The sequence below is a fragment of the Cryptotermes secundus genome, unplaced genomic scaffold (genome assembly GCF_002891405.2).
Source record: "Cryptotermes secundus unplaced genomic scaffold, Csec_1.0 scaffold493, whole genome shotgun sequence".
Taxonomy (NCBI): domain Eukaryota; kingdom Metazoa; phylum Arthropoda; class Insecta; order Blattodea; family Kalotermitidae; genus Cryptotermes; species Cryptotermes secundus.
In genome coordinates this window covers 184429-209817 of record NW_019738879.1, presented here as the reverse complement: position 1 = coordinate 209817, position 25389 = coordinate 184429, and the positions used below count along the sequence as shown (strand labels likewise).

The 25389-nt window shown below is 38.7% G+C and overlaps 2 protein-coding genes across 2 annotated transcripts; one reads left to right on the top strand and one right to left on the bottom strand.

The window, feature by feature from the left end:
• Positions 1–4195: 4195 nt before the first annotated feature.
• On the top strand, positions 4196–14650 carry LOC111871178 (zinc finger protein 260). Its single transcript, XM_023864079.2, has 5 exons — positions 4196–4417; positions 6659–6811; positions 7761–7930; positions 9643–10897; positions 13963–14650. The coding sequence occupies exons 1-5, from the start codon at positions 4277–4279 to the stop codon at positions 14314–14316; spliced, it is 2073 nt and encodes a 690-aa protein (XP_023719847.1). The 5' UTR covers positions 4196–4276; the 3' UTR covers positions 14317–14650.
• A 2508-nt stretch (positions 14651–17158) lies between these two features.
• Positions 17159–25207, bottom strand: LOC111871185 (39S ribosomal protein L12, mitochondrial). The gene is made up of 5 exons (XM_023864088.2): positions 25031–25207; positions 21839–22139; positions 19791–19922; positions 18561–18688; positions 17159–17538 (listed from the first exon to the last, which is right to left on the bottom strand). Exons 1-4 carry the CDS (start codon positions 25090–25092, stop codon positions 18572–18574), a joined length of 612 nt encoding a protein of 203 aa, XP_023719856.1. The 5' UTR covers positions 25093–25207; the 3' UTR covers positions 17159–17538; positions 18561–18571.
• Positions 25208–25389: the final 182 nt, after the last annotated feature.

Here is a 25389-nt window from a genome sequence, read left to right as displayed (position 1 = left end):
CATCCGGAGGTTTCTGGTGTTTATTCTTGTCACTACAGCCGAATACGAAGAGACTGTTTGAAATCGTCCATCACCATTTCATCGTCTATTATTCCCAATCCATTGTATAAAACTATGAAACATTCAGCAAATGAATGTTTCCATTTTCAGGGTAAAAGAATTATGGTCCTCTCTCTACCAGACTACATGGTGTCCTTGTTCATTTTCAGTCTCTTTAAAGACGTGGTAAGTAACAAGATTAAACAATGTTGGATTTTTAGATAAACTCCGTGGCTTTTAGTCCGCAAGCGAACTATACCGACCGAGCGACCGCCGCTTGTCGGCGAAGTTAGTGCCAACTTTAGCGGATAGAGAGTGTCGCGTGGTCAACGCAGCGGATTCCCGCGGCCGTTAATCTCGGGTTTCTAGACCGGATGATTTCTAGATAATAGTGAATAATTAATTGGAAAGTATGTGCAAGGAAGTGATAGTGGCGTGAGTTTAAGCCGCTCTACTGGAATATGCTTATGGAGACAGGAAATCCACGAGAAACTTCAATCAGTACAGTCGGTATTCCAGACGAAATTCGAACCGGGCACCTATTCCAATACAATCCAGGCGTTGCCTATTGAGCCGACTTTCTATGTTACACTTTTCTGGGCTTTCGTCTTTTATTTATAGAACTTTAATAGCAGAGAGATATACCAGCAAGCAAAAATTGTAACACAGAGATGTTGTGAATCTCCTGGCATTCAAGATGCTGACGATATCTGCCACTGGCCATGAACAGAACCGTGTATCGTAGTTACTATACAAGAAACTTTCTTCCGAATCGATGTACACAAAATTGAAATGTTCCAGACAACGTTTAACGTAAATTCCTCAATACCAAAAGTGTTGGAACTCGGTTAATAATTTTCGAACATAAAGCATGCGTACGGACAGACACGAGCCTCCATGACACATAATACATCGTGAAAATGACAATAAAAAGGCATGTAGTTTGAAAAAAATTGATAAAATAAGAGAGAGACTAAGACACCAAGAGTGATACTGAAAAGAAAACATAAGACTGTACTTTGAAAGAATAAATCGCAGTGTGACACAAGCGGAAAAAGAAAAATAGAAAGTCGTTGTATGTTTCTGGCTAGAGAAGGCGACAGAAGGCGAAACGTTTGTGTGGGTTTGTTTGCTTCTCTTGAATCATTGATTACGAGAACACGCCGAGCTATGCTGAGAGCAGCTGAAAGGTTGCCCGCAGCAGACAGCTCCTCTCTCGGTGAGTCAAAGAACCAAGAGGAACAAAACTGCCATTCTTATTGACCAGTTTCGATTCTGCAGACCAATACTCGTCCTCCCAGGATCCTGCTCCTGATATCAAAGATCTCTGGGTTCTCATAAATACATTTTTTTTTCCATACCAAGTTTCCTGTCCTTCCGGTGAGAGAAATAATTTTAAAGTGTAACTGCTTTTAAAAAAACAGGGTGCTGAGGAGAATATTTGGTCATAAATGAGATGAAATAACAGGATATAAAAATACATAAATAATTTCATATTCTTAATCTTTCACCTAATATTACTAATTGGTCAAATGAAGAGATGGTTGGACTTGCAGCACGTGTGGAAGAAATGAGAAAAGGATAGAAAATTTTAGTTTGAAAACCTTATATGAAGAAGCTGCTTCAGAGACTTGAGAGGAAACAATTAAAATTGGCTTCAATGAAGTTGGATGTTAGGTTGTGAACTGAATTCAACTGTAATTCTGTATTTCAGCATCCTGTTGCAAAATTTTAATTTAACATCTATGTATCCACAGTCCAGCAATAATCCAACAATTGTTTATTCACCATTTAACACTTGTAGTGTAACAGTTTGGATGCATTCAGACACCTGAAGATGGCCATCTATGGCCGAAACATATTGTGTTAAGTGTTAAATGGTGAATAAATAATCATTGCATTATTGACAGACTCTGGATACATAGACATTTAATGAATTCAACTGGCTCAGGATTGGATAGAATAGCAAACTCTTGTGAACATGCTAATAAATCTTTGGGTTCCATAAAAAGCGGAGAATTGTGGCTTGCTAAATGACTGTTATGTTATGAAATTTCTGTAAGACTCTATTTCATGAAGTTGGAAGTGATTGTTGGCCCATCTAGTATGTGTCATAAGCTGTTTGGAATAAATATTAAAGTATGTATTATGAACTGTTCATTAAGAGTTAGACAAAATGTGAGGTGTTGTATACAACCGTTGAGGAAACATGCAAACAGAAAGTATGACTGGAAAACCTCTGGATTAGACTATTTACAAGACCTGTGCACAGATGGGAAGATAATATTAAAATTAGCGTTATGAAAAACAGCTGGATTTCAGTAACTTGAAATACGACCCAGTTGTGAGTTTTTGTGAACATCATGATGCCGTAAAGCAGAGAATTTCTTAGCCTGTCGAATAACTATCATCAGCTTAAAGCAGACAGTGTATCATTGAGTTTAAATATTCAGCTAAGTATAAGGCAATTGTGGACCACTTACGATGCTATGATTGATTTCATTCTACAATTATTTAATGATGTCTTTCAACTGGTGAGATTAAGTCTATATAGCATTGAATTACATGAGAAGATCACAGTGGATAGTGAAGAAAACCCACAAGAAACGGTGTTAACAAGATAACAACCTGCTGAGTAAGGTGCTGCCATCAATTAGGGAAAATGGAAGACAGAAGTCTTCTAAGGCTGATTATGGGTAAATGGCAAAGTTCAGCAAACATGTTATGTTGACTTGGGACAGAATTTGACATGGAAAAAATTTTATATTATAGCTTACATGTTTAAAATTAACAACTGTAATTAATTTCAGTGTAGATCCCTTCAAAAAGCATTTTTAAAAATAATTTTTGGCATTGTAAGAAATGTTGAGTATATTAACATCGTTAAAATATTCATATTACTAAAGAAAAATGTCCACTTCATTGATATAATGAAGTTATATATTTTCACAGCACTCGGGTTCTTTTAATTGGCCTAGTTAAGTGCAACCCATAGTTCAGCTGAATCCAGTTCTTATTGTATGCATAAAAATTCATTAACAATTCTGCAATTCATAATCATAACACGTGCCAAAAGTTGAACCTCCATGTTCATTTTTGTAGAACAAATGCCCTCAAGAGATGTGTAATGAATATGAGAATCAAATAAAATTATGGAATTTAAGTCATTCACATATGCTGTAAATAAGAGATGCAAGGATACATCTGAAGAAAATTACAAGTTGAACACAAAGGATCTCACAAATGAAATTTTCCTCAGTGTAAATAGCATACTATTAAGTTATAATGTCACTTACAGAACCAGCTCCTTGCAGCTTTTAAGATTTCACTTCAACATTATCTGCGCTGTGCACTCCTGTTTCAGAAAACACTCTAGCCTGCAAATGGAAGCACTCATCATTGCAGTGAATTTATGATAAATGTTCGTTTCATTGCTTAACTAACAAAATTGCAAGGGCAAACAATATTTTTATGAAGACAGACTACCCCAGGAGCAAGTAATATATGGTTTCACCACATTTGAAGCTACAATCAGGAAGGGTTTTTAGACCAGACATCTAGGTTGCAGGTGAGAAGTGTGGCAGTGTGGGGCAGTTACTGCAGCTGCACTGTCAGAGGGAAGGTGATGCACTGTAACTAAGGCCTGTTATTCCCCCCCCCCCACACACACACACACACCCTGCACATTATGTAGAGCACAGTCAGGCATAATAACATGGAGAGTACTTTACATGAGGTCAGTGGTATGCCCAAAATTTCTTTGTGTTGCTGTGGTTAACTTCTCCAGCTTGCCTTTTGACTGAGTTGCCTTTTCATGAGACTAGGGAGTCTGACAGTGCAGAGAAACGATTGCAATAATAGTAGTAGCATCTGCACCAGATGGTTAATACTACTTCCCCAACTCTTAAAAGTGATCTCCCTTCAATATCACTTAATAAGTTGATTACTCTTGTAGTGAAGGTAGGAAACGTAGGTGAACTTCTACCTGACTCAATTTCGTCACATCCCAGTTGATCTGTTGACAAAAATCGTATTCCCGCCACATTGGGCCCACTACCATCTGACCTAAGGAATCTCCATTAATTAAATTCAAATATGGCGCATCCACACCTTTGACGTAAAAGAGAAAATAGACCTTTTGCGCCACTAGCGTTTAGTTGTACAACTAAAGATTTCAAAGACAGGAATACTCATCTGGAGCGATATATTGGGCGCTATGTATGGAAACTAATTGAAGATGAATGCACCAGAACGAGAGAAGATATGTCGTTTGTGCTTATCTGACACTGGGGTTATATTGCCAATTTTCGAAGGAGAAATAGCCGAAAGATTTTCAGTACCCTTGCCGATGAAAATTCTGGCTTGTGTTTCAATTGAAGTAAGTAATTTTACCCGTTGTGGAAAGAAGACTGTACTTGTGTTGTAATAAACGCGAATTATTCGCGTTTGTATGACATGTATTGAATGAATATATGTAGTATCATTGATTAGAGCTGTCATATAATTAACACTGAGCATTGAATTAAAAATGTTGGAAGCCGCGAATGATAGTCACGTTGTCATCTGAATGAACGAAGTTGTGTTTAGAACATTTTCTGTCACCATTAACCGACTGACTGTTTTCTTTTCTCAGTTTTACAATTCTGGCATAAGTCGTGAAAGTCTGTTTACGAACATCAGAGAACTAACCCCTAATGTGGTATAGAACATGTGAGGAGGGGTTTGATTATGTTTAATGATAGAACCTTGTAGTAGTTTGCAAAAGTACGAGTATGTGAGACAGTGTACAGAAGCACATAATAATGATGTGCCTTGTGTTCACTAATAATACCTGAGTTACAGTTTTCATTCACTTACAAAATGCCACGACATGAATATTTAGCTTTCTGCATTCATGTTACAGTGAGTTTAGAGTAAGTGTACTTATAGTAAAATTAAAGGGTTTATTCAGTCAAAGTCCTTGTGTCAGTATTTTATTTTAATTTAGGATTCTATACCAAAAGTAGGGCAAGGTTTTGGATTCATGTAATGAGAGAACACATAGTCTGTCCCATCTGCTCAGAAGTGGCCACTACTCTAATGTTAGGTTAGGTTGTGAGTTAATATCTTAAAAAGATATAGTTTAGTCACTCATAAATATGTATGACCACTGTTTAAATGGCAGCATATCTTTGCTATAAAAGTTGCCTTAATTATTTCCACCATATTGGAGACTAAGAAATAAGAATAAGCCTCATCTTTTTCTTCCTTTCCTTTTATAAGAACAGCATGTAATATTCGGTTAATACACAGCTCTGCAGGACCTGTTGTCACAAAGAGTGTGGTAGAGATGTGCATTCTGTACATAAACATAGCCTTTTTAAATACCTAGACATCATAGAAGGAGCTTTCTTTCACATCCTCTTCATGTTTTAATGTTATGGTACTTTGCCTCAGTGTTGACTTTTACAAAATTACTGGTATCATTTGGGGGGCACGTGGTAGTAGGGTAGTTGGTTAAGGCACTATGCTACAAGCCTAAAGGTCATGGGTTCAAGTCCCGATGAGGTCATTGGAGTTTTTTTTCAATTTACCTAATCCTTCCAGCTGCACTATGGCCCTGGAGTCGACTCAGCCTCTAACAGAAATGAGTACCAGGAATATTCTTGGGGGTAAAGAGTGGCTGGTACGTAGGGCTGACAACATTACCACCATCTATGAGGTGATTGTCTAGAAAATGTGGGAACCTCAACATCTCTCAACCCTGTGGGTCTCCACAGCCTGTTACAGGGATACCTTTACTTTTTTACTGGTATAGTTTGTTTTGTTTTTATCATTCCTAATGGCCCCGCCCTCAAATTGTGTGTGATGAGTGTGCCACTTACCGTTATTGTCAAATCCCTATTACATATGTTTGAAGCAACTGAAACTTGTACAGTTTAAAAAGTACTAGAATTTCCAAACAAAAAAAAAAAAATGCCAAATGCAATGCTTTTCAGCTGGCATTCATATTCCATTGCATCATCTGAAGAAGGCTGGTGTAACAGTAATGCGTCAGACTTATATTTGGGAGGTACATGGTTTGAATTTAAGCTGGGCTACTAGGCATGCTGTCAAGTAGGTTGGCAGTAGTGGTAACATTCTGGACTTCCTTTTGGAAGGTGCTCACTTCAAATGTAGTCTGGAACACGGGGTACCCTGACCGAGGACTGACTTGTCCAATTGTACTTGTGTAACAGTTTATGGATGTAAATAAATTATGAATTATGGTTTTCTTCAGTCCCTCTACATAAATTTCAGGATTGTAGATTGATTATGCCATGAGCACTTCCTTCCAAATCCTTCCTAGTTCACCAATCATCGTGTTATTTGATGCTATACAGTCTGAGGTACAGAAAAAATGACAGGTATGACAACTGTGTGCTTTATGATTTTCTTTTGTTCATCCAGGCACATTCTGACTTAGTACTTTCAAATAGGCCATAACGATTCCTTCGAAACCTTATGTCCTTTCCACTTGTTTTCACGTTTCCCACTCATTGAACACTATGTAATTCAACCAGTTGGATGCATTGATAAATAGCCTAAGAATCAGTCAAGCATGATCTGACACAGTTTTCATCCACAATGTGTATTATAGGTGTCTGCAAGCGATCCTCTCCCAAGTTTAATTTGCCACCGTTGTTTGTATGAAGTGGATCGCTTTCATGAATTCAAGGAGACCTGTGAGAAGGCCAATACCACCTTACAACAATGCTTTAACAAACGAAGTAATATCATGGATCTCACAAAGGTAACAGAATATTTTATTATAAAATATTTTTATTTTCTTTTTATTGCTAGTGGGGTTGGTCTAAGTCCCTTGTACTGCGGCCACTTCTGGCCTATTGTACCAGCCCCAGATGATAGGTGAGGGTGATTGTGGAGCAATTGGTGGAATGAAGATTGGCAGGGGAAACCGAAGTACTCAGAGAAAAGCTGCCCCAGCATCACTTTGCCCACCACAAATCCCACTTCACCAGACCCAGGATTGAACCAGGGCCGCCACGGTGGGAAGCCAGTGACTAACTGCTTGAGCTATGGCACGGCTGTTATAAAGTATACTTGACTTCAGTTCTGTGATGATTAATGAGGCGCACACAGTATCAGTTTATAAACATTTAAAACCATATTTTTGTCTCTTTCCTGTTCACTATATAAACATGTGGCATATAAATTAAAAAATTAATCTTTTACTCACTGAATATGTGATAACCATTCCGTTGTCACTGATGGATTCCAGTCCGGTTCAATTAGAGGATTGAAAGTTAATTCTCAAGAGTTTCAGCCTGCTTTATTATTTGTATTCTTGTATAAGTATAGATACGACTCTTACATGTTATATTTCTGCATCCTGTTGCATTCCAGATATAATACTTTACAATTTAAAATAAGACTCCTACATGTTGATAGGATTCTTTCACTTATATTACATTCTGGGCCACACCATAGCTCAAGCGGTTAGTCACTGGCTTCCCACCACGGTGGCCCGGGTTCGATCCCGGGTCTGGTCAAGTGGGATTTGTGGTTTCCTCTGCCAATCTTCATTACACCAATTGCTCCACAATCACTCTCACCTATCATCTGGGGCTGGTACAATAGGCCAGAAGTGGCCGCAGTACAAGGGACTTAGTCCCACCCCACTAGCAATAAAAAAAAATATTATACTTCAGGATCCTGTAACTTCAGCTTTTGTGTTTCAGTTGATGGAAATCAAGCAAGAAGTATGTGATGAAACAGTATACCATGATGCCGTTGACAACCCCTTAGATGAGGAAGATGAAGTTGGTGATGACAATCATGATGAAGAAGGTGAAAGTGAAGAAAAAGATAATGACGGTGATCAAGGATCTGAAGCTTGTAATGACAGCAGGTTAGGAACACTTGGGTGATAATGTGGAGCATGTGAAAATATTATAGCTGACCAGAACATCAGCTAAATAATCTGAATTACTGTGAATTAAAACAATAAACCATGGTTTTACAAAGAGTGAAAGATAGTATTAGCCCTATGGAGGCAGACTGAATTGTGGTGATTGTGAAATCAGGTAAATAGATGAGGTAACGAGAACAATGTAATGTTCAAAATTGGTTCAGCTTTCAGGAACAGAAGTATTTAGACAAAATTAATGAGCTTGAAACAAATAGTAACAACAACAAAATTAGAGACTTATATAGCCAGCCTTATTGCGTACCGGGGGCTCTTTCCTCGTGGTTAAGCAGTTGGGGCATGAAGCTGACCACTCATCTCCAAGTAGTGATAAGGTCAAGAAAATGTGGATCTGTACATCAACACCCCATACGTCTTCATGGTGTAGTGCCTAATTAGTTATGCATGGGAACAACGGTACTGTTTATAGGGTTATAAATGTACTTAAGAAGAGATACAAAGCTAGAAGTAATTGAGAAAAGAATGAGAATGGTGATCTGCTTGCAAATTCCTAGAATATTCTGAATAGGTAGAACAATTACTTGAGACAACAAATCAGTGTACATGGGGTTTCTTATGGTAAATGGACAGAAATGCAGTTAAGCAATTAGCGTGTGAGCCTATACTTAGGCCATGGAAATAGGTTCCATGAATTGTGGGGATGGGACACTATAACCTTCCCTTTTTTGCGTACCACTTTATTTCCCTCCAGCTCTCTCTCGTTTATGTCAATCAGCCCACAGGGCTTGCTTCTAGAAGGTTATGACCACCAACATTCATGTGAATAGAATGACTAGACAAATAGAGGGAAATATGAGGAAGTACATAGAGGATGAAGTGTAAGAACTCAAGGGAAATGTTCATCCGTCACATTTCTTTCTATGGGGAGCCACAATAGTTCAGTCAGTAGAGCGACGGGCTGCAGGCTGGATGGCCCAGGTTCGATTCTTGGTAGCACAAGATTTTTCTCTTCTCTACAGCATCCACACCGACTCTGGGGCCCACCCATCCTCCTATCCGTTGGGTGCCGAGGGCTCTTTCTCTGGAGGTAAAGCAGCAGGGGCATGAAGTCCATCGCTCACCTCTATCTAATGCCAAGGGCAATCAAGATGGAGCTATACCTCCATTCCCCCATTTTTTCATGCGCACAGGGATGACTTTACATTTTTATCTTACTTTTTCTATGGCCTTGATGAAGGTTTGTTTAGATTTATAAGACTGTTGAAAAGTTTAAAAACTATAAATCATCAGTAACTGATAAAATCTGCACAGCTGATCCAAGCAGGAGGTAAAAAATTACTTTTTCAGATCCAAAAATTGAAAGTCTTGTTAGACACTAATGTGAATGCTGAGTTAGAAGTGGACACAGAGATAATTATGTTCATATGTTTATTTCTTATCACTAAAATACAGGCAAAATCATAACATAAGGAAAGTTAAAAAAAATCTGGTGACAGGAACGAATCAAAATTACATTTACAGATAGATCAAGAGCTGATTAAATTTGGGAAATGCTTGCTGCCGTTAGGTTCGGAACGTTTTATCTTACCATCTGTTATATAGTTCACGTCTAGATACCAAAAGTGACAATTGTTGCATTTATATATATATATTAACTAGCAAGTTATTTCATATACTTGTGTATCTTTTTACAGGGACTGTTATGATGGTGTTGCAGCCGAAGTTAAGGATCAGTTGCCTGAGGAGGAGAACAGTTGTCGTGATTCAGATGGAGACGTGATTGTTGAGCATTCATCTTCAGCAACCGACATGCCAACAGATGAAATTCCTGGTGAAGAAAATAAAGACACAACCAGTACAGACTATGCCGACCTTGCGGAACATATCAGTTCCAAACACAAAAACGTAGAAACAAAACAAGCTAGATATTCATGTCGCTTTTGTTCTAAACCCTTTGTATATCGCACAAGTTTACAGAAGCATGAAGCTGCACCTCATAGTGGAAGAAACTGTAAGTTTTGTTTGAAACCATTTACAGATCTAGCAAAACTGACAAAGCATGAGAAAATTCACTGTGGAATGGAAAGCCACATAACTAGAAGTGAGAAGACAAGAAATGGAAATCAGTCTAATATGGCAAATGGGACAGAGGTCTTCTCTTGCAAGTTCTGCTCTAGACAGTTCAAAATTCGAGGCCACTGGTGGTGTCATGAAAGAATGTATTGCGATGCAAATCCTGTCAGACTTACAGATAGAACCAAGTCGAGTGCACTTACAGAAAGAATGTACGTCTGTAGGTATTGTTCTAAATCATTCATCCATCGTGGTAGCTGGTGGCGTCATGAGAAGTATTCTTGTAACATGAACCCATCATGCAGTGAAAAGAGAGTGAGTACAGACACAGGAAAAACAAAACAGGGAGGAACAGATCTTTATACATGTCATTACTGTTCAAAGAGCTTCATTCATCGAGGTAGCTGGTGGCGTCATGAGAAAACTCACTCTGGAGCTAAACCATTTACTTGCAAATACTGTCCCAAAGCATTTGGTGAAAAGCCTCATCTCCTGAGGCACGAACGTGTTCACCTTGGGATAAAACCTTTCTGTTGTGGAGTATGTGGGAAGGCATTCTCTGATGCGTCAAACTTGCGAAATCATGAGAAGATCCATGACAGACATAAATCTTTTCTGTGTTCCCTGTGTGGTAAATCATACTGCAACAAAGCTTTGTTGCTGAAGCATGAACTTGTTCACGCAGGCTTACGACCGCACAGCTGTGAGATCTGTAAAAAAACATTTGTTGATGAATTTGATCTCAAGAAACATGTAAAGTGCCATAATGAGACTCGTCCATACCTTTGTTCTGAATGCGGCAAGGCTTTCACACAGAGCTGGCAGCTTAAGTCTCACGCAAACATCCATGCAGGACTGAGACCCTATACATGCCAGGTATAGTATTCATACGCCTTGTGGCGTATTATACTCGGATAATCCATACAAAATTTTAAATAAACTAAAGTCCCATCATCAGGTTTCCCCCCCCCATTATACTGACAGTTCTTACTTTCCTTGTGACCATAGCCAGTGTTGCCCCTTCAGATACTGTATACACAAACGTCTGCTATTACAACACTACAATATTCAAAAGTTTCGCTTCAGTTTTGTCTCCATTAAAGGTTTACAACTTACAGATACTACAGACAACACACACTAAGAGGCGTGCGTGCCCGCTCATATCCCTCTTTCTGTTGACCCATGTTTAATTTCCATGCAATGATGGTGGTACGGCCATAACTATAAAACCTACATTTTGTGTCCTCTTTTTCAATGTTGTACTGGTGAAACTGGAAACTTTTCTATCTTGTTAAATAATATCACAGCTAAGACATTTAACAATGTGCATATCACAATTTTTGTTTGTAATGGGTCCTTTCCTCTTACAGCCATCACATAGTTTCTTATTATGAGTATGACTCTACAGCCCTTTGTTGGGCCATCGCTGCTTTTTCAGTGTCTTGATCCTATACAGTTGGTAGGACTCCTTGGATTGAGGATCAGCCCATCGCAGGGTCGTTACCTACACACAAAACAACACAAACACAGAAATACAGACATCCAGTGGGATTTTTGAACCCATGATCCCAGTGTATGAGTGAGTGAAGACAGTTCATGCCTCAAACCATGTGGCCACTGCAACTGACACTTTTAAGTTTCTTATGCCAAAGTCTAAAAATTGTATTCATTGTGTATTTCTTGTAGTCTTAAAAACTGTCTGAAGCCCTCGTTTTATTTTATGATTATTTGGTCACCTGCAGTAGAGTAAGATATTTCAATAGGACCCTTATCCTATTATTATTATTTTGGATGGGGTGGGTTTCCCCATGCACTGCGACTAGTTGTTAATCTATTGTGCATTCCCCTTTAATATTCTACCAGTCGCCATGCCCTTCCAGTACTGGTGCTCGCTATCAGCCCCATTCAGCCAGCGAGGTCGGTGCTCTCTGGCAGTGGTCCCCGATACTTCCCCATCTACCAGAGGAATTGGAAACTACTTGGGCGGGAAACGTCCGTTAATTTTGCTCAGAGGTCTCCTAGAAACATGAGGATCTTTTATATGCCGTAAATCTACGACACGGGACACATGGCTTAAAGTCCCTCCCAGAGGACTTGTTCCCTAAATTTTTCCGCCCTTAAAAATTCCACAACCTCTGCCAGGTTTGATCCCACCTACCTTGAGTCATGAGGTGGGAACGTTACCCCTAGACTACGGAGGCCGCTACCCTTATCCTAAGTATGTTCTAAGTTCATATCTGTCTCTGTTAAAAGGAGTACGAGACAAACTACAACTTTGTCTGACTTCTTGGTTTATCATTTCTTTCTCGTTACTTTTCCAACATCTTTTGTAGAGATCTTTGGCTTGTTATATAGACGTCCAGTGCTATAAACTAGGTGCTCTGGGTATCTCTTCACCATTATTTGTCATACCTTTTGTCTGCATACACTTTCAAAAGCCTTTCTGTATCTGTAAAATTTAGACTGTGTGTATGTTTCTTGGTTATGTTCTATTCTCCTTTCAACAGTTCATTTCAATGAGGAAATATCAACCATTGCTGAATGGCTTTTGAAAGCCTGTTGCTCTTCTAATAAAATATATCCTGAAATAGCAACATTTTGGTTATTATGTGCAATTTTAAGTTCTCATGGCAGAGAATTTGAAGATTCTCAAGTCTTCTAATGTGTGATGCTGCCTCTGTCTTTCACCATGAAGACGGAGGGAACAGAGTCCTTCAGAATGTTCGTCTCTGTTGTACTGGCATAATTCGATTTCATATGATGGCTTATAATCCATCATGACAAGACATTCTTGAATTGTTATAAAATGTGTAAACCTAAGCTTAGCGTTCACGTCACATTTTACCTCACAAAAATGTCAGATGAAATAAGCAGACACTGCTGTATTTATAAATCTTCGATGGTAGATTATTAGATATTGGTGAACTTGTCTGAACAGATGGTTTGACACATACCCACCTCGGCTATTCCGTTACCTCAGGAGTACCAGAAGGAGAAAGTAGGCAGTGAGACAAGAATAATTTCTTTTATGACCTCATACACCTAAAAACCTCATATTACCAATTTTCATATATAAGAACAGTGAAGAAAGCATGATGTTTACTTGGCATTGTGCCCTTTCTCTGTGTTTTCCCAGTCACTTCACAATGCTGTACATAAAGGGAACAAATATATTACAATTTAGGCTGGGGCCATACGAGTGCACAAAATGCATCCGTTGTAACGAACGTACTTTATGACTGACATTGCTGAGGACACCACACAGTTGCAGAATGTGGTGCATAGTTTTTTGTCTGCAATGGAGCCAGAAGAAAGCGTAGCATTCGTCTCGTCTATTTCTACAACGGATGTCATGATCGTTACAACGGACACATTTTATGCGCTTGTGTGGCCCCAGCCTTATAGTTATATAACTTAATTATTTATATTTGTGACCTAACATTATCAAAGGTGATGGATGAGATTGTTGGGGTATGTACCACATATGGGGATGATATAGAATTAATTTAAAAAATGTCAGAAAAGACCATTTGGAAAACCAGGGTATAGGTAGACAAAAAAATATCATAATTTTGTATCAGTATGAACTGGATTCAGATGGTTCAGTACAGAATCTGATAAAAGCTTTTTGTGACCAGGGCCTCCAGGTTTTATACATAACAGCTGGAAATTTCTTGACTAGTTGAGCAGCTACCAGCTTTCAAGAAATATACTGCAGCTTAGATCTAGAGTTTGTTTGGTTTGTTGGTCAGTTGGTAACCTGATGCTCGGTGTAGCAACATAATAAAGCAACAGATTCTGAAAGACAGGTCCTCATTGTTGTAAACGTTGTGTTAGCTAGACTACTTCTGCATTTCATCTCCATGGAAATAGCATGAGAACAAGCCAGCAAACACACCCTGCTTGGACTAATTACATGATTCTTTTTTTTATTATTGCAGATATGCCAGAAGTCATTTAGCGATTCATCCAACTTCCGATCACATCAGAAACTGCACATCACTGGGCCACGCCCTTTTCCTTGTTCACAGTGTCCACTGTCATTCTATCAGAATTCTCAGCTTAAGTATCACATGCGTGTACATACAGGAGAAAAGCCTTTTAAGTGTCGCTTCTGTCCCAAATCATTCCGTATTCGAGCCAAGCTACGAGCTCATGAGGGAAGCCATGCTCTTGAAACTGAGCCGGAACTCTCAGTATCGCAAATAAGGCAAGAGAATATAGTAGTGGATGTGATTGCAGAGGAAGTGGTAATAAGCACATCAGACATGCAGCTGCAAGAACAACAGAAGTAGCCTTACTTTAATCAACAACATAGCTGTTTTACTGTATTTTCTTCACCACAAGAAAATTCCCTTGCAGAATGCTCCTTAAACTTCCATTTGAGCCTTAAGATCTGAAAAATACGGGCAGACCATATATGAAAAACTGGATTTCATGTGGTGGAATATGTCAGTATTAAGAGTTTATATAGATTGTGATTTGAACTGTGGCATGCCATGAGAAAAACTGTTCTGTACCATCCTGAGACAGCTTCTAGATTAAGTTCCAGTAATGGTCTAGTGGTCAGAGTTCCTGGCTACAGATCCAGAGGTCTGGGTTTGATACCTGGCACTATCAGATTTTCTGAGAAGTAGTGGGTCTGGAATAAGGTCCACTCAGCCTCATGAGGATAATTCAGGAGCTATTTCAAGGAAATAGTGGCTCCGGTCTGGAAAACCAAATTAACGGCTGTGGGGATTTGTTGTGCTGACCACGCGACACCCTCTATCCACTAAAGTTGGCACTAACTTCGCCGACAAGCGGCGGTCACTCAGTCAGTATAATTCACTTGCGGACTAAAGCCATGGAGTTTTTTTTGTGGCAGAGAAAGAGCAAATTATCTTGCATACTGCCATTCATCTGTTCATTAGTAAACACACAGTACAGTAATAGGGATGTTGTGTATGTTGTGAAAGTTGGTTGTGCTATGCTTCCAAGTAAGAAATTGATATTTGAATTGAGAAAGTTTTACAGATGAGAGTGAGTAAGCACAATTTGTTCAGTATTAATGATACATTGTCTATTTTCAATTGCATAAACATTTTTGATGTTGTAACTATTTTTTAATAATAAATACGGTTTATACTATAATATTAGTATATATTTGACCTATCACCAGAACACAGCACAGTACAGATCGAAGATACAGTTTGAAATATGCAAACTGAATCAATAAGAAATATACAAATATATTGTTAGGCAATTTAGAAATTCCTCTAAAACACTCACCTAAATGTAAGTGACCTAACCTAACTTCAATGACAGGTCGCCTTTTCCCAGGAAGGGATACTAGTAGCATAATTGATAAGAGCCACTGTGAGTAGTGACTGTCATGGACTTTCTGTATCCCTGTGTACTAATGAAAAGTTATATTGTCTGCGTCACAAAGCATGATGAAACAAAAATGGAGTGGTAAAGAATCACATGGCCGGTCACAGTAGCCGAGTGGTCTAAGGCATGTACTGTCTTCGCTCGCTTGGAAACTGGGATCGTGGGTTCAAATTCCACTCAGGGCATGGATGTTTAGTTTGTGTGTCTGCGTTTTTCTGTGTTTGTATACAGGTAGAGGCCTTGCGACGAGCTGATCACCTGCCCAAGGAGTCCTACCGAATGTGTATGTAAGATCTAGAAAAACCAAAGTGAACGGAGAAGTTCATGGAGGTAGGCCTAGGCCCACTGGGGCTGTAATGCCAAGGGGGGGGGGAGAATCACATCCCCTTAGTAGACTGGCCTCAGGCCAACCATGGGATCACAGATTAGTTTCCTTGCTGGTAGGCTTCCATGAGCAGCAGCAAAAAATTTATATCATAAAGGTCTTCAAAAATACTAAGTAAACTTTCTTTTTTTAATCCTTGGGGTGAGATAAGACTGGGTCCCTTGTTACTTAGACCATAAATGGCACATTGCACCAGCCAGATGACAGATGAAGAACTGGAGCATTTGGTGGAATGACAATTGGCAGGGAAACTGAAGTACTGTGAGTAAACCTGGCCCAGTGCTACTATATCCACCATAAATATATGCTATGACCTTGGACTGAGCCCAGGATGCTGTAGACAGAAGCTGACAACTGACTGATGGACTGGGGTGAACGGATTTCTGAAGTCCTGATGTCACAAACGCTACATAAAAATTTGATCACACACTGCATAATGGACAGATTACATAAATCTAAATTATATATTCACTAGGTCGCTGGTTCAAGTCCCACCAATGAAGTCACTGGATTTTTTCAATTGACCTAATCCTTCCAGCAGCACTAGGCCCTTAGGTTTACTGAGCTTCTATCAGAAATGAGTACCAGGAATTAATTAAATAATTTCCTGGGGAGTAAAGCACGGCCGGCATGTAAGGATGACAACCTTACCGCCATCTTTGAGCCAATTGTCTAGATAATGTGGGACCCTCAACGTCTCACAACCCTATGGGCCTTCATGGCCTGGTACAGGGATAGCTTTACTTTGCTGGTTTATTATTCCACCTCCTCCTCAGATAATCACTATGGATTAATAAAAAGACATTTTAATCAGTTTTATGTAAATTCATGCTATTGTATTACAGCATCCAGTTCGCTGTGTATTCCAGTGCTAACACACTCACTTCACCATTTCTGTGCAACTTCGTCCATACATTAAAATCCACAACACAAAGGCTCCTTGTGTCTTCTTCTTATTTATTTAACACTACATGTTTTGGCCTAATGGGCCATCATCAGGTGTGTAAGATTGTAGATGAAAACTACTGCTCCATTGTTACGCTGTTGTATTTTGCATTTTAGGAGTAATGTAAAATGCTTACAAAATATTTTAAGTTATTTTTTAGGTTATCATGCCATGGTTACTTTTGCTGTGCGCACATCTTGCAGGTCTGGTGTATATGTAGTAATGGGTTATATTAATGTTTTATTTAAGAGATGGGTATGTTATACACTGTTATTCTATTTCTGTAACTGTAAAGATACTTAAGTTTTTTGGTGTGTTTTATTTTCTTTCTGGAAATCTCATACACCTGATGATGGTCAGTTAGCCCGAAACATCAAAGTAAGAGTGTTAAATTATATAAATTCATACACAGTTTAAATTAAAATTAACTGTGTTGAGAGATATGCTTTTCTTAGTACATTTAATGTATTCACCAAACATACACTTTCCTTCAGTAACTTTTAAGATCACAGAGTGTGGTGCAAGGAAGTATAAACAAAAAGAATTCAAAGATAAAAACTAATGCTTAAATTAAATACTCACTGGATGTTTACCAGGTCAAAATTTGTGAACATATATTTCACAGAACAAGGGGATTCATTGCACAGTTCATATCATACCAACAATATTCTCATGGAATGAGAACCTTTCAAACATCAGCCTTGACTACACTATGTCACTCCATTTCACACATATGTCACATGACAGCCTTGCAAGCCTTGCCCTGATACTCCTTTTCCAGTTACAATACTCCGCACTTGGCACTGGAGCACCCTAAAAATCACATACCGTAATAAGCATAAAAAGATAAGTAATTTATATTATTTAATATATATGCAGAAACTGCCTTCTAAAAGAAGGAAGGAAAGATAGAGGGGCGGATAGGAGTGACAAGAAGACAAGGAAGAAGACGTAAGAAGATGCTGGATGACCTTGGGGACAGAAGAGGATACTGTCATTTGAAGGAGAAAGCTCTAGATCACATTAAGTGGAGGAATTGTTTTGGAAGAGACTGTGGACCTGTCGTCTTGACAGATTACTGATGATGATGATGATGATAATGTATCCTACAGTTTTACGCATATAAACAACGTACATGGCTGAATCCAATAAATATATATGAAGTACAATTTTACTTCAACATCCTTGTAATTTCAGCTGTAACAGTTAATGACCCTCACTGTAAGTAACGCAACTTTTCAATAAATACTTTTTCAAGTTTTATATATGAAAAGTAAAGCATACTTAGGCTTCATTTAGACCTTTAATCTCATGAAGCCTTCTATACTAAACACAGTATAATATTTCAGATGGATGCCATGATTTTCAGAGCCTTTAAATGTTTGGTGTATGGGTACTACAATTTTCATTATTTTATCATTAACATGTTTCTCATTCATCTTGTAAAAGCACCCACTGATAGTGCCACCATCAATGAATGATATACTTAATTACAGTCTCAGTTTTAATTTCAAATCAGAACTGAGTGTGCCTCAATGCTGCATACTGTGGCACTTTACCACTGCAACAAGCTACACTTAACAAAGGTTCCAAAAAGTTAAAGAGAACTGACCATTCTAATTGGTCACTGTGATTTGATCATATTTTCTGTATACATCTAACACAGATGTCATTAACACATGTATCTATAAGAGACAACAGATGTGTAGACATTACAAATATATGAAGATAACAATTTTCCTAAGATTTTATTTTTATATAGTTGCAAGTTTTCACCATAATTGGATTGAGTCGGATTAAACACATCAAAATACTGAGACTGAGTTTGAGCTTACCTGGTACCATACTACTCTATCGTACATTCAGCTCCTACTTTGGTGAGTGCCTCCTTCAGCTTCTCAGCTTCATCTTTGGGCATATCTGCCTTTACAACTGTTGGCACACTCTCCACAAACTTCTTTGCCTGAGAAACGAATTCTGTCATAAAGAAATCTGGTAGACCATATTTCAAATTACAGCATTCAAGTTAAGTTCATGGAACTGAGTAAGAATTGTAATGTGTGTAATCTTTCAGAATCTTTGAACGCTACAGCACGGCAGATTAATATGCAAATATTTCATACTGAATTTGGATATATTTTTTTAATACCGTATTTACGCATGTATAGGCCGCACATTTTTTGCCAAAAATTCAAGAGGAAAACTGGGGTGCGGCTTATATTCGAAATCACACTTCATTTAAAAAAAATTATATTCATAATTAGTAATACAGGGTGTTCTACTCCTGAAATAATATTCCAAGAAAATTATTTTTTCTATAATTTCTGTCTGAAAATTGTGCTGCGGCCTATACATGTGTAAATACGGTATGTTACAAAGCAAATTTCCTGTCTCAAATTACAGTGATTTATCAGACCTAAAATTTCATCCAACTGCCATGTTGTTTTCTGTTTTCCTAAAGGATTAATTCATCAGTCAGAAGGATATGTCTGTATGTATGGCATGAAATCCTGGAAAGGTTGGTATAGATCAAGTAAGACTTGCTTTGACACAATCTTCAATACTCTCCAAAGTGGGATATAATTACACCTAACATAAATTCCTGTAACTTACCTAACTCCCAACCCCAACTGTCTCAAGATTTAGATTTTATTTATGATCATTAAACTGAGCACAAAATTCAGTTTTTGTCAATGAAGAGCATTTCTTATGAAGATATGGAAATCCTATACATATATACTGAGTCTTACCAGAATTAGGGTTTTCTTCCTTATACAGAGGTCCTACTATATGTCCCACGTGTAACACTGGACCTTACATCAACATATTCATGAAAATTTACTTATATTATTCATATTTCAAATACAAATTTGTAAAAAAACAGTAATTCATGGTGCTGAAAATATAAACATATTCCAATAAATCTTACTAAAAACCAAACTAATATAAATAAGATTTTAAATGAAGCAAAATAATTCCACAATTTATGTATCAGTCACTAAAACTGTTATTTCTCTTATCCAAATGCCGAACTTCAGACAGTTCTACCTTCAAACAGTACTTACCTGAACGAGATTCATTCCCTCTAGCAAGTTCTTCACTTCTTTGATTAGAGCAATTTTCTGTTTCTCATCAAATTTAAGCAACTTCACTGTGAAGCTAGTCTGCACCTTCTTTGGGGCTAACTCCTCCTCTTCCTAAGGGAATTAACACTAATGTCAATTTTCTGCAGATTTTAAAATGGAAAATATTACTGAAAAAAATATATGTCCAAAATTTCATTAGTCAAAGGATTTCTGTATTTCAGAGTCCATTTTGAGAGTTTTTAATACACCCTATACTATCTCCACACAGTAGAGCCCTTCTTAAGAAACTAACAGTCGCTCAGTTAATAAAAAATGCTCTAACTTTATGGAACACTAAAGTTCATTACTATGATCACAAAGGCCTGCCACTGGTTCACATTCTTAAAAACACAAATCCAATCTACACTGTCCTACACTACCTTATTCCTCTGTGATCTGTTTTAATATTATCCCCCCATAAACCATAAAATATAAAACTTACAGTAGTTCATTAGTTTAAATGTTGTATGCATTATTGTTCTGATTACTATATTTGCAATTGGGAAAACTGACAGAACTATCATTTCATTGCATGTTTTTGTCCACAGCTGATAAAAGCAGAATTAAGTATCATAAAAAGTCCGAAAAAAGCCCCCAAAATCTGCCCTCTATGTAACAATCACTTTTACTTATTGCTACCATTTCCTATGGGGCACGCAGTAGCATAGTTGGTTGAGGCACTATGCTACAAGCCAGATGGTCGTGGGTTCAAGTCCCGATGAGGCCACTGGATTTTTTTCAATTGACCTAATCCTTCCAGCCGAACTATGGCCCTGGGGTCAACTCAGCCTCTAATAGAAACGAGTACCAGGAATATTCTTGGAGGTAAAGGGTGCCCGGCGCATAGGGCTGACAACCTTACCGCCATCTATGAGCCGATTATCTGGAAAATGTGGGAACCTCAACATCTCTCAACCCTACGGGCCTCCACGGCCTGTTGCAGGGATACCTTTACTTTTACTTTTTACCATTTCCTATATGTTTGCTTACAGCCACAGTCCTTAATTCCCTACATGTGAACCATCATCATCCATGTTTGGTTTACACTTGTACCCTGAAGATGGAGACGGTATACTCCTACAAAATGTTGGTACCCATCTACCACACTACACAACCTCACATCCCAAAACACAATATTTCAACTCTTCAGTTGTTTTTTATTAGATGTCTTATGCACCAATTCTATCTTTATGTGCTTTAAGTAAATTATTTTCTAGATGTACAAGATGTTCCATCTATGGCTTTAAACTAATCTTAACATGTTACACACAAAGGTAAAGCTGTCCCTGTAACAGGTCATGGAGGCCCATAGGGTTGTGAGATGTCGAGGCTCCCACATTATCTAGGCAAAAGGCTCACAGGTAGCTGTGAGGTTGTCAGCCTTATGCACCGGCCGCGGTTAATTAATTCCTGGTACTCATTTCTGTTAGATGCTGAGTTGACCCCAGGGCCATAGTGCGACTGGAAGGATTAGGTCAATTGTAAAAAATTCAATGACCTCATCAGGATTTGAACCTGCGACCATCCGGCTTGTAGCATAGTGCTTTAACCAACTACGCTACCGCAAAATATAAAAGCAACATGGTTTTTATTGCGGTGGCTATCTCATATGAAACAACCAGATTAACGATTTCTGGACATATAAAATTTTACGTTTTCATGCTAGATAAATTCTTCATTGAAATTCCACATATTTTAACTGTTTGGATATGAGAGCTGTTAGTTAGTTAGTTATTTAGAGAGGGTGGGTTTCCCCATGCACCGCGACCAGTTTGATCTATTGTGCTTCCCTCTATGATATTCTACCTGTCTCTATACCCTACCGATAAATGGTGCATACCATCAGTCCTGCCGAGCGAGCGTATGAGAGCTGTTAAGTCCAGCGATGATGTCAAACACCAAATAAATGCAGATTAGAAGGGCCAAAGTTTTGAAACAAGCACCTGTCTGTAGTACGGACAGGGTTAAAGTTGGAAATGTTGTCTCACCTCTGCAGCTGCAGCTACCGGCACTGCTGAGAAACCACCCATTGGCATAAGCGGTGCATCAGGTAGATTCAGCCTCTTCTTGAGAAGATCACTCAACTCTCCAACCTCAATTAGGTTCAATTTTGTGATCTCATTAACCAAATTTTCAATTTTTGGAGAGAATATCTTTGCCTCCCCTTCTGGCTGAGGCACCTGAAGTGGTGCTTCTTTGACAGATGTCAGGGGTGCATAAACCTCGGCACTCTGATTCTTCTGTGACTGCGTCTGTGGTTGTGTCTGAGAACTCTGTCTCAGTGTGCAGCTGAAAAAGAGAATAAAATGGCATAAAAGGGTCAAAACTTCATAAAATTTCATTAATCTTGAATTATCTGTTTCCTCCATAACCTAAGATCAATACAAAACAAACATATACATTATTCCAAAACCCGCACAGTGTTGGGTGTATAACACGCGACAAGTAACTTCACGCCTTATTTGATATAGCGAATTTATTGAACACTCGCTCTCACAATCACACAATTTACAATCTCACAACTACTGCCATCGGCAGTATCACAAATACTTCTACTGTAGTCAATGTTATTCACTTGTAACTGGCTCAATCCTCACCACTCACTATTACTGAACAGTGTTCGCTGCTCCTTATTTAGCCTCGGCACGGACAAAACAGAAAACAGTTACGTGATACGTACCGCTGTTGCCTGACACTGTGTTTACCGGTGCTGCTAGCAACACAGTCACTCTTCTGCCACGTCACCGCGGGGGATGGGGGTGCCCACCGAGCGTTACGTACTGGTGGAAGGAGTGGGGGTATGTGACGTCACCCGCGAAACCACAGAGTTCACGTGACCCCTACTTCCCCTTGCGCAATCCATGTCACAATTCCATACTTGTAATTTTTTCTCCCCACTGATGGTGTCTCTACCTTATCGTGGTGGTGGGGTTTGAGTGCTCTTGAGACCCTGAGAGCTATGGTGGCAGTGGCGTAGCTACTGGTTGGGTCACCCATGCTGGACAGGTCAAAGGGTAGGAGCCAGACAAAGAGCAATACCCTGGACTTCCAGGTTAGAGGTTGGGCGTGAGTCTAACAACCTCACATCATAAAAACTAAATTGTTCAGAAATCAGATAATCAGCCTCAGATGGAGAGAAGCATGGAGACAGATCGTTCAGGAGGCCAACGCTCATCCTGAGCTGGAGTACCGAAAGGATTCTTTTTTCCTACATTTCACTGTAAATGTTCATGTCATAAGGATTATGTTACATTTTCAATTTTCACCATTTCCATGACACATTTCTTTACTGTCATTTCATCATTATCATTACCACCTGTTTAACAGTTGTAAGATCCAAACATAAACATGTACAACTCATTTCTCCACTGCATCCCCAGCCATTCCACACTCCTTTCCTTTAGCTTGATACTCATAAAGTATTCTTAGAATATAGAAATTTTTTGTCCTCCCTAAATGTTGGAACCAATTATCTCAGTTTCTTCCACTGAGTGTTAATACAATTTATGTTAGTTCTTTTCTTCTGCATACCTTGTACTTGATTGAGTAGGCATTACCTTACTCCTCTCCTAATGGGCTAAAATATTTAAATATTTTTGGCATGGGAATTTTTAATGGACATGATGGCAGCAATGTGACTGGTTTCTAAGTTTTTAAAAATGTTATGTATTTTACAATATTCTAGTATAGTTTTGGATACCCATGAAACTAGTTAGGTTGATTAAAAAGTGTTTAAACAAAACGTATAGTAAAGTCCATGTAGGTAAACATTTGTCTGATAAATTTCCTATCCAGAATGGTTTAAAACAAGGAGATGCTTTATCGCCACTCCTTTTCAAATTTTCCTTAGAATATGCAATTAGGAAGGTCCAGGGAAACCAGGTGGGACTGAAATTAAATGGGACACATCAGCTGTTGGTCTACGCCGATGATGCGAATCTATTGGGTGATAATGTAGATACCATACAGACAAACACACAAACTTTAATTGATGCAAGCAAAGAGGTTGGTCTAGAAGTAAACACAGAGAAAACTAAGTATATGTTACTGTCTCATCACCAAAATGCAGGACAAAATCATGACATAAAGATAGGAAACAGATGTTTTAAAAATGTGGCACAGTTCAGATATTTGGGAACAATGATAACAGATCAAAACCTGATTCAGGAGGAAATTAAGAGGCGACTGAACTCGGGTAATGCTTGCTATCATTCAGTCCAGAACCTTTTGTCTTCTCATCTGTTGTCCAAAAACATAAAAATTGGAATATACAAAACTATAATTTTGCCTGTGGTTCTGTATGGGTGTGAAACTTGGTCTCTGACATTAAGGGAGGAACATACACTGAGGGCGTTTGAGAACAGGGTGTTGAGGAGAATATTTGGACGAAAGAGAGATGAAGTGATAGGAGGTTGGAGAAAACTGCATAATGAGGAGCTTCATAACTTGTACTCTTCTCCTAGTATAATTAGAATGATAAAGTCAAGGAGGATGAGGTGGGCAGGGCATGTAGCACGAATGGGGGAAACGAGGAATGTGTATAGGATATTGGTGGGAAAGCCAGAAGGAAAGAGACCACAGGGAAGATCAAGGCGTAGGTGGGTGGACAATATTAGAATGGATCTTAGAGAGATAGGATGGGATGGTATGGATCGGACAGATCTGGTTCAGGATAGGGACCAGTGGAGGGCTCTTGTGAACACGGTATTGAACCTTCGGGGTTCCATAAAATGCTGGGAAATTCTTGAGTAGCTGCAGAATTGGCGGCTCCTCCAGAAGGGCTCAGCTCCATGAGTGAGTAAGTATAACAACTGCAAAGATTATGATAAAAAGAAGGGGGCACGTTTGGAACCAATCTCTGCTGTATCAAGATATTATGCTTACATTCACGTGGATTAAGTACGTCAAAAATTGTAAGCCTTTATTATCCTATCAGATTTCCTGGCCGACATTCAGGTCATGTACCTATAAAACATATCAGGAACGCTGCAACTTGAGATAAACTATTCTGTGCTACCATCTGTTCGGCACGGAGTTGGTACTTTGGCCTATTTATTCACTGCGGGCTCAATTCTGTTTCCATACCAAAGCAGTGACCGTTTTAGGCATAAACATACAATTACATAACCTTACATTCACAATGCATGATTATTATAAAGATGGATTATTAGAGCACTCACCAGCTGGACAAAGCTCTCCAATGCCTAACATTGTTTTGGACTAACGGTCGAACAGACTGCATGTTTAAGCTATAGAGACGCTTTAATATACATAAAAATTTAAAAATGAAACACTTCACTCTAACAAATTCTTGGAGTCTTGGAGCGACCTACTTCATGCGATCTAGTGGTGAAATGTTAAACTAAATCGGATGAAGCTGCAGAACCTGCAGAGCAGAAGGCACCAGTGAAGCAGCGGGTCATTAAATGTGTGTATATCACTACATGGTGAAACAATGGTACCATCTATGAAGTTGCATAACCTTATATCCCAGAAGACCCTAAATTACTGACTGACCGTCAGTCGCAATGTGACTTTG